The following is a 14,978-nucleotide window of genomic DNA, read 5'->3' as shown; positions in this document are numbered from 1 at the left end:
GACATTATATTTGTTAATGTGCGCAGACTGTTTATCAGACTTGAAGTCAGTAGGGGACTTTTCTCTTACTGGATTTTTTTTTGTTTGTTTAGGTAAATTTGTTTGTTAGTTCAGCTTACTCTTTGAGTAGTTTTCACATTGTGGACAACTCTTGGTGGGAAACACTGCTGTCTCCCTTGTTTTCTGGATACTTTGGGTGTGTGTTTTGGGGGCGGGGCGGGCGGGGGGATGGGGGTGGGGGGGTGGGGGGGAGGTCCCACTTCGGCTCTAATTGGCTATTTATATTCCTATGGTTTACTTTATTTAAATGGTTAGTAGTAATATGGATCCCAGCTTAGCTGGGACAGGCACACCTTTAAGATTTATTAGTTGGAACGTCAGAGGTATGGGTAATCCTGTCACGAGATCTAAGGTCTTTATACATTTGAAACGTTTAAACTCCAATATAGTATTTTTACAGGAGACGCACCTACGTATTAAAGATCATCAAAGGTTACACTGCCCTTGGGTGAGTCAAGTCTTCCACTCGAACTTTAATTCAAAAGCAAGAGGGGTCGCTATTTTAATTGACAAAAGGTTACAGTTTTCGTCCACTAACGTTATCGCTGATGCGAATGGTAGATATATTATAGTTGCTGGTACTCTGATGCAAAGACAGGTGTTGTTGGTAAATGTATACGCTCCAAACTTTGATGGAATTTGCTAATAGATTGTCGAGCAATCTCCCTTTCTTAAATACTCACCTGTTAATTTTCGGTGGAGATTTAAACTGTGTAATTGACCCAAACTTGGATCGGTCTAATCCCCGTACTCTGAATCAATCTGCAATGTCTAAAACAGTTTCCGATTTTATGTGTCAGAATGATCTCATTGATCCCTGGAGATCGCGTAACCCCTTTCTTAAAAAGTTTTCTTTCTTCTCCCAGGTGCATCATTCCTATTCGAGGATTGATTATTTTTTTATAGACAGCACTCTTGATTCTTGTGTAGTTTCTTCTGACTATTTGGGTATTGTAATTTCTGACCATGCGCCTCTACAATTAGATATTCATCTTTCTATTATAAACGTAGCCCACCGCCTTGGAGATTTAATTCTCTTCTTTTGGCAGACAGTGAATTCTGTGAGTTCATTTGCACTTCTATTGATGACTTTCTTTTCTTCAATTAGAATGACTCCACCTCTTATTCATTGTTATGGGAGACACTTAAATCCTATATCAGAGGGCAGATTATTTCTTATTCTGCTTGCTGTAATAAAAAATGCACTGCTAGGCTTAATGAACTTACATCTGTGATCAGTAACCTCGATCAAAGATGTGCATTGAACCCCTCTCCAGAACTTCTTAAAGAACGTCTCAACTTACAGGCAGAATTTAATCTTATTTCGACTAAAGAGGCGGAACGCTTGTTGTTACGTACTCGTGGTTCATATTATGAACATGGCGACAAGCCGAGTCGTTTACTGGCACATCAACTACCGCGACAGGCCACTTCCTGTCTCATACCTAGTATAAAAAACACTTATAATACTGTCACTACAGATCCCATAGAAATTAATGCTACTTTTAAATCGTTTTACTCTGTGTGTTGCTCAATTTGTTTTTGTTTTTTTCTTCTCAGTGGAATATTTGGGAAAGGGAGGGCAGGAGAGAAGAAAAAAAGGTGATGTTCAGCAGACATGTTTGGTAGACGTGTTCAGCAGAAATGTTCAGCAGAAATGTTTAGTTCAGCAGAAATGTTCAGCAGAAATGTCCAGCAGAAATGTTCAGCAGAAATGTTTAGTTCAGAAGTAATGTTTAGTTCAGCAGAAATGTTCAACAGATATGTTCAGCAGAAATGTTCAATAAAAATGAAACTGAAAAAAAAAGAAGATGGATGGATGTATGGAAACAGGTAACGTTAGTCTACTTTGCCGTTACCCCGCTTCAGGTCCCGCCCCCTATGACGAACGCGGAAGTGAACGCTGGGCTCTTTAGCTGCTATGATTTTCGAGTCATGTTGCTACAGACGCCCATCTAGCAACAGCGCATGCGCGGACAGAACAGCAACAACGCACCCAGGGTACTACGCAGCAAACTAACTCTTTTGAGGATTGTGAGTAAAATAGATCTTGATTAAGCGTTTTCATTACGTCGATAAATGTGAAAATCGTGCGATTGTTGTAGTACTTGCTAAAGTTGTGATATTCTCATAGTTCGCTGGGGTATTACAGGTGCTAACGCTATGGCTAGGTTACTAACGCTACGGATTCGTGCATCAGTCAGCAGTCACGTCACGAGTCTTATAGTGTCCAGTGTTTTAATCCAAATGAATGCGACTCCACGGTGCAAACCTCTCTGAATTATTGTTGACTAATATTAAACTTACAACGTTATGTTAAAGGTTCAATCGACGATTTTTTCCCCTTGTACAGAGAACTTGGAAGATATGTAGAACATGATTAGAAATAACATTAAGTGGATTAAGATGTGGCCTTTAGCAAAAGGTGTATTAAGTCGCTCAGAAAACCCGTTTGCGAAACTGATTTCCGCTTTATGTTCCGAATTATGTTTGATTTTGCATGCACCGCCCGTCAGTTATTTTACAGACACTGCGCTATGCCACCATATGTCTTGGGGGCGGGGCATCGTGAGCACTGGGCGGGGATTATTCAAATTATTCAAATATCGAACCCACCTAACTGTTAGAGACTGATATGCTGTTTTACTGGTCACGCACCGAAGCTGCGTAGGCACCTATTGTATCCATTAGTTTTCTTCCTCTTATTATTATTCCCCAAAGGGAGTCTATAGCAGCCCTATGAACCGGAAGTAAGAAAATGATGAAATTTGGCACACTCATAGATATGACCATGAATAGAATCTGGACCAATTACGGAGTCTCTAAGACCAACTCTATAGCGCCACCAATAGTTAAAAAATATTCACTTTTCAAATGGTTATAATTGTTGAACTAAATTTCTTTTCTCTCGGACAAAGTGTTCATCAGATTACTCTCCTCATGGTGATCAAAACTGATATCCTACATTAAGACTCCACCCATTACAGTAGTCACCATTTTTGAAATGTACAGTGTTCAGTTTTTTTTTTCGGTGGTACTCGTTCAAATTTTCTCTTCAGTTCTTACCAAAATTGGCTCAGATGATCAGGGGACAGAGCCGCACTTAAATGACTGAACATAACTTTGATATTCATATTTGGTCAGAAGTTATGATCCAGTAACTGTTAACATTCTAATTAATGCTGTTGTGTGCTCATTCTTACCTTGGAAGCTCTCCTCAGCATTCAGTTAAATGTGTATTCTTTGTGTGGCACACTTTGATAAATGTCAAACCTCAGTTATGAAGGGCCTGGGTTCGATTCGCATGTGGTGCAAATTCTTAAAAGTGTCTGTAATCTTGTGTCATTCGGTTCCTTTCTTTTGTGGCTCAGCATTGCAGTAACCTTTCAATCTATTTGCATGCAGATAAATGCCTTTGTTTTGTTCATTTCCTGTTCCATCTTAATCTCAGCTGTGCTATCTTTTATGCATTTACATTTATATTTGCATTATTGATTCTTTTACATGCTATTTCTCCACTTCGTTTTCTTCAGGCTCCGCATTACGCTTGTTGTACCTTTTGTGTTTGGTCCCTTTAAATGCTGCTTGCAGCTTTAATTTGTTATTGTTATTTGTTTTATGCTTTGATATAGGCTTATCTTGATATAGGCTTACTTTATCTTTCCATACTTATAATTTATAGATTTTTTTTAAATCTAGGAAATCTTGTTTAAGATAAATACAGTATACTGAAGTTTATATTCACATGTCAACAGAAAACAGTCTGTGGATGATCTCACGCTCAGTGTTTTTAGATAAATAACAGAACCGGTTGCAAATCTTGCTAGTCAGAGTTTGTTTTCTGTCAGCATGACCCAAGCATCATAAAGCTTGTGAAAGATGCTTAATTTTGAATAAATGACTAAAGAATGCTTAAGATTTTCTTCAGACCTGTAGATCTGTGCTTTGTTCTGAAACTGGGGCTTAAATTGTTACAATGTTGAATTTTCTCCTTGGCTCAGTTCGCTTTCACAAGGCAACATTTCAAAGTACGGAAGTATTTTGCGGACAATTTTCAAAAGCAATTTCGGGAAATTGCAACTGTAAATGGACTTTGCGTTTCCATTTGAAATTTGAATAATACAATAACCTGGTTGCATAAGTGTGCACACCCCTAAACAAATTGCCAGTGTGAACGCCTCCTATTGAGTCTTCACACCTGAAGCATTTGTTTTGGAACCTCGTGTATTTTCTCCCTTGGTTCAGTTCGTTTAGACATATATATGAACACGGTAATCATGCTCTGACCCGCACCAAAACAATCGGGCCGAGACCACCTGAACCACACTCTGGAGCGGTTCGCTTGTGGTTAGACAGCAATCCGACCTAACGGACCAACGAACAAACCTGTATAGCAGTGCATGATATGAACTGTGTTATGTAAAATGCGTTTTTGTTTCGCTAATAGCTCATAACATAAATTGCGGTTTAACTTGGACCAAAGACGAGGTAAAATGCCTCATTGAAATTTAGTCTGACGAACATATTTCTGAACAACTTGCAAAAACGCAACATACCCCAGAACATAAACAGGTGCACTGTGACCAATGAGAGGACAGTTTACTTACATGTGACTTGCATAAACACGTTTTGGTATGCTTTGAAATGTTGCCTTGTGAAAGAGAACTGTTATTCTCGCAACAACATTCCTTCTTCTATTTGTATCATTGTCATACCTAACTAATTCACCATAGTCAGTAGTGTAAAGCATTATAACAGGTTTGACGGTGGCACACTGGAACAGCGGGTAGTGTTGCCGCTTCACTTGCATCTATTTATTTATTTAATACCTATTAAGAGTTTTTCTATTATAATATAGTGTAATTACCATTCATATTGTTAACTATTCAGTAGCTACTGCACATATTTACTTCCCATAGCCTTTTATTTATTTACTGTATATATATATATATATATATATATATATATATATATATATATATATATATATATATATATATATATATATTTACATTCTGAACCCGCACTTGTTATTTTGCAAAATGCTACCATTTGCATCTCCAGTAGATGCTAAACTGCATTTGTGACTGAGTACCTGTATTGTGCGATGACAATAAAGAGCAGGTTGTGTGTCCAAAATTATTGTACTTCGAATACTTTGATTAGGATTTTATTTTTTAAAAATTTTTTCTCTGTGCCCGGTATTCTGGATATTCATCTCTTTGTTCTGCTGATAAATCCTGCCATGTCTGCTCTCTCCAGCTGAGGAATGGCGGTGAATGTGCACTCCACTTCTATGACCATAGAGAACATGAGTAGACATGACATGCTCGCTTGGGTCAACGATTCTCTGCAGCTCAACTACACTAAAATAGAGCAGCTCGGTTCAGGTAGGAGAAACTCACAGTCATAGTAAAATGTTTTTATACCCTTAAAAGCTTCCAGCGCTTTATTTCTTCAAGCCACATGTTAAGCTGAATAACTAGATTTTATGTAAGATATGTTACATTTTTTGCTTTTTAAGATGGTACATTTAAACAAGAGAAAACACAATTCAGTATACAGTGGATCTATTAAAACGTCTACACCTCCCTGTTAAAATGGCAGGGTTTTGTGATGGGGAAACAAATTAAACCAAGATAAATCATGTCAGAACCTTTTCTATATTTATTGTAAATAAATATGACTTAGCAATATTTTGCCATTCTTCCTTGTAAAAGCATTCCAACTCTGTCAGATTGGCTGGGCATCTCCTGTGCACAGCTGTCTTCAGGTCACCACACAGATCTTTGATTGGATTTAGGTCTGGACTTCCAAAACCTTGATCTTCTCTTGGTGAAGCCATTCCTTTGTTGATCTGGAGGTTTGCTTTGGGTCATTGTCATGCTGAAAGCTGAAATTCCTCTTCATCTTAAGTGATTTAGCAAAAGCCTTAAGGTTTTGTGCCAAAATTGACTGGTATTTGGAGCTATTTATTATTCCATCCACACTGATTAAAGCCCCAGTTCCAGCTGAAGAAAAACAGCCCCAAAGTATGTTGCTGCTACCACCATGCTTCACCATGGGTATGGTGTTATTTTGGTGATGTGCTGTGTTTTGTTTTTGTGCCAAAGGTATCTTTGGTATTATGGACAAAAAGTTAAACTTTGGTCTCATCTGATCATAACACATTATTCCACATGGTTTTGGGAGATTGGATGTATTTTTTATTTATTGTTTGGTTAAAAAAAAAAGCCATCTTTCTTGCCACCCTACCCCATAGCTGAGAGATATGAAGAATTTGGGGGATTGTTGTCACATGTAGGGAGCAACCAGTACTTGCCAGAAATTGCTACAATCTTTTAATGATGCTGTAGACCTCTTTGCAGTCTCCCTGACCAGTTTTCTCCTGATCTTCTCATCAATTTTAGCAGGACGTCAAGTTATTAGTGTCAGTGTCGTGCCATATTTTCTCCACTTGTTGATTAATGTCTTTACAGGTGTGCCATGGTATATCCAATGCCTTGGAATTTTTTTGTGACCCTCTCCTGATTGATATTTTTCAACAATGAGATCCTGCTCCTGCTTTGTAATTGATTTGATTGGTTGATTCTGAACACTGCCATATTCCCAATTATAAAAAGGGTGTACAAACTTATGTAAGCTGGGTATTGGAAGTTTTTTTTTTTTTCTTTTTTCCCCCACAAAACATATCTGGGTGTTTGTCTCTTCATATTAATATGTTGCCATTTCACAATAAAGGTGCAAAAGGTTCTGACGTGATTTAACTTAGTTTCATTTTTTAAATCACAAGAACCTGCCATTTTATATCCACTCTATGAAGGAAAGTTTCCATTACAAAAAGACAAGCCCAACTATTTTGTTGCCTTTCATTATGTCTGTGCTGGACTGATGACCTTTTGGCCCATATGGAAATTGCTTGTGTTTCTCAGGTGCAGCATATTGCCATTTTATGGACATGCTGTTCCCAGGCTGTATTCCTCTGAAGAAAGTGAAGTTTCAGGCCAAACTGGAGCATGAGTACATCAATAATTTCAAGGTGCTACAAGGGGCCTTCAAGAGAATGAAAGTAGACAAGGTGAGCACCCTCCACAACAATCCATGCAGCAACTGAACTTCACATAACTCAGTGGTTTTGGACAAACCTTAATAACTTTCCAAATATCACCAGTACTGTCCTGCAAGCGCGAGGTCTTGCTTTCCTGCTGCACTCTCACCTCTCTCAGCGTCCGCCCTGTTGTGTGAGGGGCCGAGAGCCGGAGATTTAACAATGTCATGGATAACGAGACGCGCCCTTCGTCCCAATTTACATCATTCACATGCGAAAGTTTTTAGAACGCACAAAGAATGTAATGCAACGTTTTACATGTAAAATAGTCCACGTTGTTACAGCCTAGTTCTCTTGTTCAAAGTAGTTATAGTGTTCAAAAACATTTTTAATAATTCATGGTCCATACTTGTCTGTTATATAGTTTTATAAAAGTTATTTAAAAAATCACAAATTATGAAAAGTAATTTAAAAAAAGTACAAAAACACAAAAGAAAAAAGTATCAAAAATAGATTATATATATATATATATATATATATATATATATATATATATATATATATATATGGGCTTGCCACATGATAGGGAAGCTTTAGTTGCAAAAGGTTGAGAACATCTTACCTAACTTCACTGCGGCTACTAGAAATGTGTAACTTTTGATTGCCAAAAAGGGAACTGCATAAAACCAAAAGTACTAGATACCAGACTGTAAAATGCCAGTAGTTGGTTCTTGGGAAGATCGATTCTACTTTGTCCCAGAACATGGTTGCCTCTGCCAGGATGTCAAAGCATGTTTATCAGCAGAATTTTGAAATTATAGCCTACTTCTGTTTCTGAGATATGAACAGAACATCAACTGATGTTGTTTTCAATTACGTGTAATCCTGTCCAGTGCAAAAATGGTTAGCTTATATGATGCGCCATCACCTGCAGTAATTGTATTTGTTTCCATTCTGTTCTTGTGGGGTCTGTGAACATTACAGCCATTTGGATTCGATGTATAAAAAGGGGAAAGGAATTCTCTCCAACACTCTCTAGTTTGAATTGCTCGGACATTGACGAGATGAAATGCAAAATGATTTGCACGCATTTTTACGTGCTCCTACATGATGCCCTGGTTATCCGTTGAAATAAGACAAAGGTACTAGTTGTCATATGAGGCTTTAATTGTTTGACGAGCATTGTTTAAATATGGGATGTTGTATGCCAACTAAATGTAAAAGTCGGGCAGCGAGTGAACCTACTAGTGGCGGTAGATTTAGCTTGAAAATATTTTGTCTGTTTATTGACTGTTGTGAATTTTTCAGTTTCATGATGGCCTGCCATAATGGTATTTATTTACGTCTTGTTGAAGATCATCCCGGTTGAAAAGCTGGTGAAAGGTAAGTTCCAGGATAACTTTGAGTTTCTTCAGTGGTTTAAGAAATTCTTTGACGCAAACTACGACGGGAAAGAGTACGACCCTCACGCAGCACGACAAGGCCATGAAGTCTCGCCTACACCCAAACCAGGTAAAATCATTCACACGCAGAAGTAACGTGGGGCTTCTTGCATATGCTTACAGTTAACCTGGCATTGAAAATATTTCAAGCAAGTTCAAAAATGTTTCATAGATTTATACTTGAGAGGGTTGCTTGTAAAGGTGGTTCAGTTTTACCCTCCTAATCGGCAGAGGTGGTAAGAACCACTTCACTCAGCACACATCAAAGTCATGAAGTGATATACAGTATGATGTGTTTTTTTTTTTTTTTTTTTTTTTTTTTTAATTTAAATATATATATAAAAAAAAAAACTCTGCCACACAACTTTCTTCTTTTCACCTTCTACATGTCAGACAGCAAGTACATAATTGTTCATATAGATCTATCCATTTAGCAGCTTGTGTCTGGTCTGAGCTATAGCCTTTTATCATCCTATCATCTCTGCTGCTGCAGTGAGTGTATTTTTAAAAATTTTTTATTTTTTATACATTGCAAGTGCACTTCTAGTGAACATTATGTAACTTTGTGGTGCCCACTGGTTTTTAAATGATCTTTCCCTAGCCTTATTATCCTTTTTTCGCCATACTGGTCCATAGGTATTTCTACAAACTTGCTCTGTATTAATGCTCAGTAGCAGTCAGCAGTCATCTCCAAACAGATCCTGTTAGTCCTAAGATGTGTCGGTTCGTCATGACATTGTGGCACGAATTATCCAGGTGATTTTCACCACCCCTGGTGGATATGGAGGGGTGAAATACAGCACTAGTTATGCATACTATAACCACAATTCCAAAAAAGTTGGGTAGCTATGTAAAATATAAATAAAAACAGAATGCAATGATTTGCAAATCTCATAAACCCATATGTTATTTACAATAGAACATAGAAAACATATCAGATGTTTAAACTGAGGGAATGTACCTTTTTAATGATTCAGTCCAAATTTAATGGCCGCAGCATGTTTCATAAAAGTTGGGACGGGAGCAACAAAAGCCTGGAAAAGTAAGTGTTGCTGAAAAGAAACAGCTGGAGGTTAATTGGCAACAGGTCAGTGACATGATTGGGTATAAAAAGAGTATCTTAGAGAGGCCGAGTCTTTCAGGAGTAAAGATGAGCAGAGGTTCACCAATCTGCGAAAATTTTGTCTACAGTTTGTGGAACAATTTCAGAATAATGTTCCTCAACCTAAAATTGCGAAGACTATGAATATCTCATCTTCTACAGTACATAATATCATCAAAAGATTCAGATAATCTGGAGAAATCTCCATGCTGAAGGGACAAGGGTGAAAATCAATACTGCATGCCGGTACTCTTTGGGTCCTCAGGCGGCACTGCAATAAAAACAGGCGTGATTCTGTAATGGAAATCACTGCATGGGTTCAGAAACACCTACAGAACTCATTGTCTGTGAACACAGTACGTCGTGCCATCCACAAATGCTGGTTAAAGCTCTGTCATGCAAAGAAGAAGCCACATGTGAACATGATCCAGAAATGCCGCCATCTTCTCTGGGCCAAAGCTCATTTAAAATGGACTGAGGCTACGTGGAAAACTGTTCTGTGGTCAGACGAATCAAAATTTGAAATTCTTCATGAAAACCATGGACGCCGCGTCCTCTAAACTAAAGAGGAAAGAGACCATCTGGCTTTTTATCAGCGCTCAGTTCAAAAGCCTGCATCTCTGATGGTATGGGGATGCATTAGTGCTTATGGAATGAGCAGCTTGCACATCTGGAAAGGCACCATCAATGCTGAAAGGTATATACAGGTTTTAGATCAACATATGCTTCCAATCAGATTCCATCCCATCTTTACTTTTGAGAGACTCTACCTCTCTAAGATACTCTTTTTTATACCCAATCATGTTACTGACCTGTTACCAATTAACCTAATTAGTTGCAAAATGTTCCTCCAGCTGTTTCTTTTTAGTAACACTTACTTTCCCAGCCTTTTATTGCCCTTGTCCCAACCCCGTCCGTGTTGCAGCCATCAAATTCAAAATGATCTTATTTCTTTCCTTTAAATGGTACATTTCCTCAGTTTAAACATATGTTTTCAATTTTTTGTTGTGAATAAAATATGGGTTTATGAGATTTGCAAATCATCGCATTCTGTTTTTATTGGCATTTTACCCAGCGTCCCGACTTTTTTTCGGAATTGGGGTTGTATAGCTGTGGTTCTACGAACCCTTGTTATTTGGAATCAGCACTGACCCAGTGAGAAGATTCCAGAGAAGGACGGTGGTATTTCGGCGGTATTCACTGACATGACTTTGTTGAAGGACTGGGCATGTGTTTGTTAAAGGACTGGGCATGAAAAGGTATATGAGAGATTCTCTCCACCTGTGGTGCAATCCAGTGTTCATTGAACCATAGTTTTATGTATTTTTATATTTTCACACACGATTGTTGATTCTTTATGGACTGTTTATTGACTTAGAGTGCTTGATTGGTGTAGGACCACAGAGGACTTCACCAACAGTGCCCAAAACCGTGCCAACTCCTCAGCGGCCAATCAGCTCTGTCCCGACAAATATTAAACGGAGCATACCTGTGTTACGGAACGGAGGAAGTGAGGCAGAGCTTATGGAACTCAACCAGCAGGTGCACATACAACTCGCCTGCACCCGCACTTTCCCAATACAAAGATGCTTTATTATAGATTAGTCTGAGTGACGCATAATAAGCTGTTACTGCTGATGAACAGGAGCTGCCTTACTTTTCACTCACAAACACACAAACTCCAACAGCAGCACGGCACCCAGTAACAAAAACAGTACTTTCTGTTAAATTTCCTAATATTTAGAAATCAGGGTCCTAAGCATATTAACATTCCACAAGATCATTTGGATAAAGCTTGAACACTACATTCTTGAATATGATGCCAAACACACAGTATGATGCTAGGGAGCACTTGCTTCATGAGTTTGCCGTTTCAGACAGTTATAAGCACAGAACTACATACAAATACAAGAAGCAAAATGTCAATCGGAAAATGTCCACGGAACCACGTTATTGAATTATCCATTTTCAGCATAATGGAGAAAAATGTGCAAAAAGCATTTCTTCATGATTTATTCGCTTTAGTTTACTTATTATTGTTGGGTTTTATTTTTTGTTGTTTGTTTTAGTTATTTAGTCTGATTCTGCCATGTCACTGACTGTAAACCACGTGCTTGAGGGTTAATAGTGTTGCAGTAATCTGAGAGTATTAGAGTAACTAAATCACATTCATTTCTGATTATCAAATTATTTCTGCCTTAATTATCCAGTATTGTCATTTTTTTTAAGCATCTTAAAATCACAATCTGACTCGGAAATGCGGTTTTCCTGATTGAATTTTCCTCCACGTGTAGCTGATGGACCTGAAGGTGACCGTGGATGGCCTGGAGAAGGAGAGAGACTTTTACTTTGGCAAACTGCGTGATATCGAGCTCATCTGCCAGGAGCATGAGAGTGAAAACAACCCAGTCCTCGCGAAGGTTTTCGACGTCCTCTATGCTACTGAGGTACACGAGTCCTCGATTTTACAAGTCATACAAGTGCCATACTCTTAAGCATCCATCAGTTGGTAAGAACCTAGCGTAAGACAGATGTAGAAGTAATGAAGCGTGCCACGACTAAAGAGAGCAGCTGGAGCCAGTGCTCAGGATTGTAACAAACACACTCGCTCTCACACGAGCACGGGAAGCCGTGTCAAAAACACTCAGGAGGAGAGATCTTTCTGAATTCCTGACTGCTGTGTTTGCCTTTTTTTCAGGCTGGTTTTGCTCCTCCAGAGGATGATGAAATTGCTGAACAGCCACAAGACCCAGACGAGTACTAAACTCTTTAAAAACGTATGCATTCCCACATCCCTACATCTCCCATTCCACTTCTCATGATCTCGATTTCTTTCCTTTCATTTACTCATTTACATCACAGCCTTTAACACGTGAGTGCAGAGTATTGATTGGGTAGCTAACATAGTTTTTGCTGATGTTAATTGGTTTTAAATACCATTTGTACTTAATGGTAGAGTTCAGTTTTAATCCTTGCTATACCATTGTCCATGGATTTTTCTTTTGAGTCTAAAATGGTATTCGTTTTATAGTATATAGAGTATTCTAGAGCATTGCTACTCGAAACTGGAGTATAGAGAATTGCTACTCATAATGCCATGACTTACTAACACGTACATCTTAAACATTTATTAATAGCATGTCTGAAACCTTTCAATCAGAATGCTAGGAGAAAATTTTACAAACTGTACCAATGCAAACAGTTTAATAGACAGCAGGTCACCGCTTCATGAAACTATGAAATAGATGTATACCACACGTGCAACCACATGCACACACAACATAACCTTCCTCTGCACTTTCTACTGTACCTGGCTGTTTTAAAGCATTTCATAAATATATGCTGAGATTTTTTTTTTTTTTTTTTTTAAAGGTTGCTTCACCTGATAGCAAAATGTCCAAATGGTTTGCATTTTGCATTCATGATTTTAAATTCTTTTGGGGTTTTGAGAGGATGTTTCTACTATAGAGAAACTAATTTATATGTTTGGGGAAAAAAAAAAAAAAGAATAACGAGTGATCAGAGAGACCCTGTGAATTTTACAGCTGTGTGAACAAGCCTGGATTCCAGCTGCATTTCATCCCATACCTTCTCGAACGAAACGAGTTCAGCATCGCGGCATGTGAGCAATGACACTACTAAACTGAGATGAGTGCATGTAGAATTAAAAACAGGACGCTGAAAATTCAAGTCCACGTAAATGTATTTTGGTAATCTGGAAAAATTAAAGCTATGTTCTCTCTGATTATTGAGCTCGAGCTTAGTGTGTGCACTTTGGAGCTGTAATTTGAGCTCGAAGCTGAATTTTGAGATATATATGTATATTTATTTATTAAAGATACAATGAGACGCTAAAACCAGTTCGTAGCAACAACCTGGGTTTCATTTTAAAAACAAAATGAACATTGGAGTAAAAACATGACAACATTGGTGGTGGATATTTGTTGCTGACTTTAGTGACTAAATTATAAAACTGACTTTTTAGCTACTATGTCAGTGTTTGTTTATTTTTTTTTTTTATTCTTCATGTTTCACATGCATTAATGCCATAAAGGTTGATTTTGATTGACAGGATCTGTCTGTAACTTGTTAGTTTTGTCCTTCATTTATTTGAGTTTTACTATGTAAAATAAAGTGTATTCTGGCAACGAAAGTGTTTTTCTTTGCATTTAAGCACGGTTTATGTCTCGCCGACATATCCTATACTATGTTTTCAGCTCAATATAGTTGATTTTGAAACTGAACACAAACAATCAGCTTAATTGTGAACTTTGTATGATCTCTGGCCACCTAGGATAGATTTTTGACTGACGTGTTAGAAAGCCCTTTCCACCACCATCATCAAAACGCCGATTGAGCAAATATCTTTTTGGAAGAATGGGCCGTCCAGTACATTTCCAAAGACTTGTATACTTGATGCCAAAGCACACTGAAGCTGTTCTGGTGGTTAGGGGTGGCCCAAAACCCTTACAAAGACTTTTGTTGATTTTTTCCTTTAGTTTGTCACTTGCCACATGTGTACGTTTACCTGTGTACCGAATAAAGTCCCACTTTCAAAATCACAGCTTTATATTAATGTGCTCATTGTAATAAGTTTCTGTTTCTATAGTAACATTGAATTCAGAAAGGGTTGTAATAAACACGTTGTTTAAGTCCAATCGTTGATTGTGAATCTTTCTTTAAGGAGTCTCCAGTGTAGTGTAAGTGCTTTCTAACAGTCACAGGTAAGCTCTTCCTCCACAGGAAAGTCTTCAGGAGAGAAGATGTAGCCCTTTGTGGTTTATCTGTAACATTTTTCTCATATTAACTTCACAGAGTGAGAGAAAGACCGTTCACGTCGCTGCTGTAATAGATATCAAAACCTGACTAGCTTTGTGGATGTTCAACGTTAATGGATCTACAAACGGGAAAGTTTTATGTGTCGTTCTTTAATGAATAATAAATTATCATTAACAAATTGCTGTGGTATAAGTGAAGTAAAACATGTCAGGATGTGCTGGAACTTATACGGCAGCCCGGTTGAATGCTGGAATCTGATTGGTCAGAAGTTGTGCATTATTTTCCTATAACAGCACAGGTTGTTATACGGCTGTGACATAAACGTTAATATTAATGCGCTGGTTCTAATGTGTTACTGTTTCTATAATAACAGCTCATACACATGGACTTGTATGGGGGATGCTCCACATAATTTAAGTCTGATGATAAAAATAGGATTTGTGAAAGTTTTTTGTTCGGAAAAATTTTAACAAACTTTCATGGAAGGAGTCTCGGTTGGAAGAGCTCTCACTCTCGTTTCCGTTTCTTCAGTTTCCTAGGTAAAATA

At 38.0% G+C, this 14,978-nt stretch overlaps 1 protein-coding gene across 4 annotated transcripts; it reads left to right on the top strand.

Moving 5' to 3' along the window:
* Positions 1-2,003: 2,003 nt before the first annotated feature.
* mapre3b (microtubule-associated protein, RP/EB family, member 3b) lies at positions 2,004-14,214 on the top strand. Of its 4 annotated transcripts, none has more exon segments than NM_001201235.2 (8): positions 2,004-2,094; positions 5,323-5,450; positions 6,993-7,138; positions 8,464-8,620; positions 11,031-11,194; positions 11,947-12,099; positions 12,351-12,429; positions 13,025-13,158. In NM_001201235.2, coding segments are annotated over 6 exon segments (807 nt in total). In that variant the 5' UTR covers positions 2,004-2,094; positions 5,323-5,329; the 3' UTR covers positions 12,417-12,429; positions 13,025-13,158.
* The last annotated feature ends 764 nt before the right edge of the window (positions 14,215-14,978 follow it).

The sequence above is a fragment of the Ictalurus punctatus genome, chromosome 19 (assembly GCF_001660625.3).
Source record: "Ictalurus punctatus breed USDA103 chromosome 19, Coco_2.0, whole genome shotgun sequence".
Taxonomy (NCBI): Eukaryota; Metazoa; Chordata; class Actinopteri; order Siluriformes; family Ictaluridae; genus Ictalurus; species Ictalurus punctatus.
Note: the sequence above shows the minus strand (reverse complement) of the source record. Positions and strands in the feature narration are given on the sequence as shown.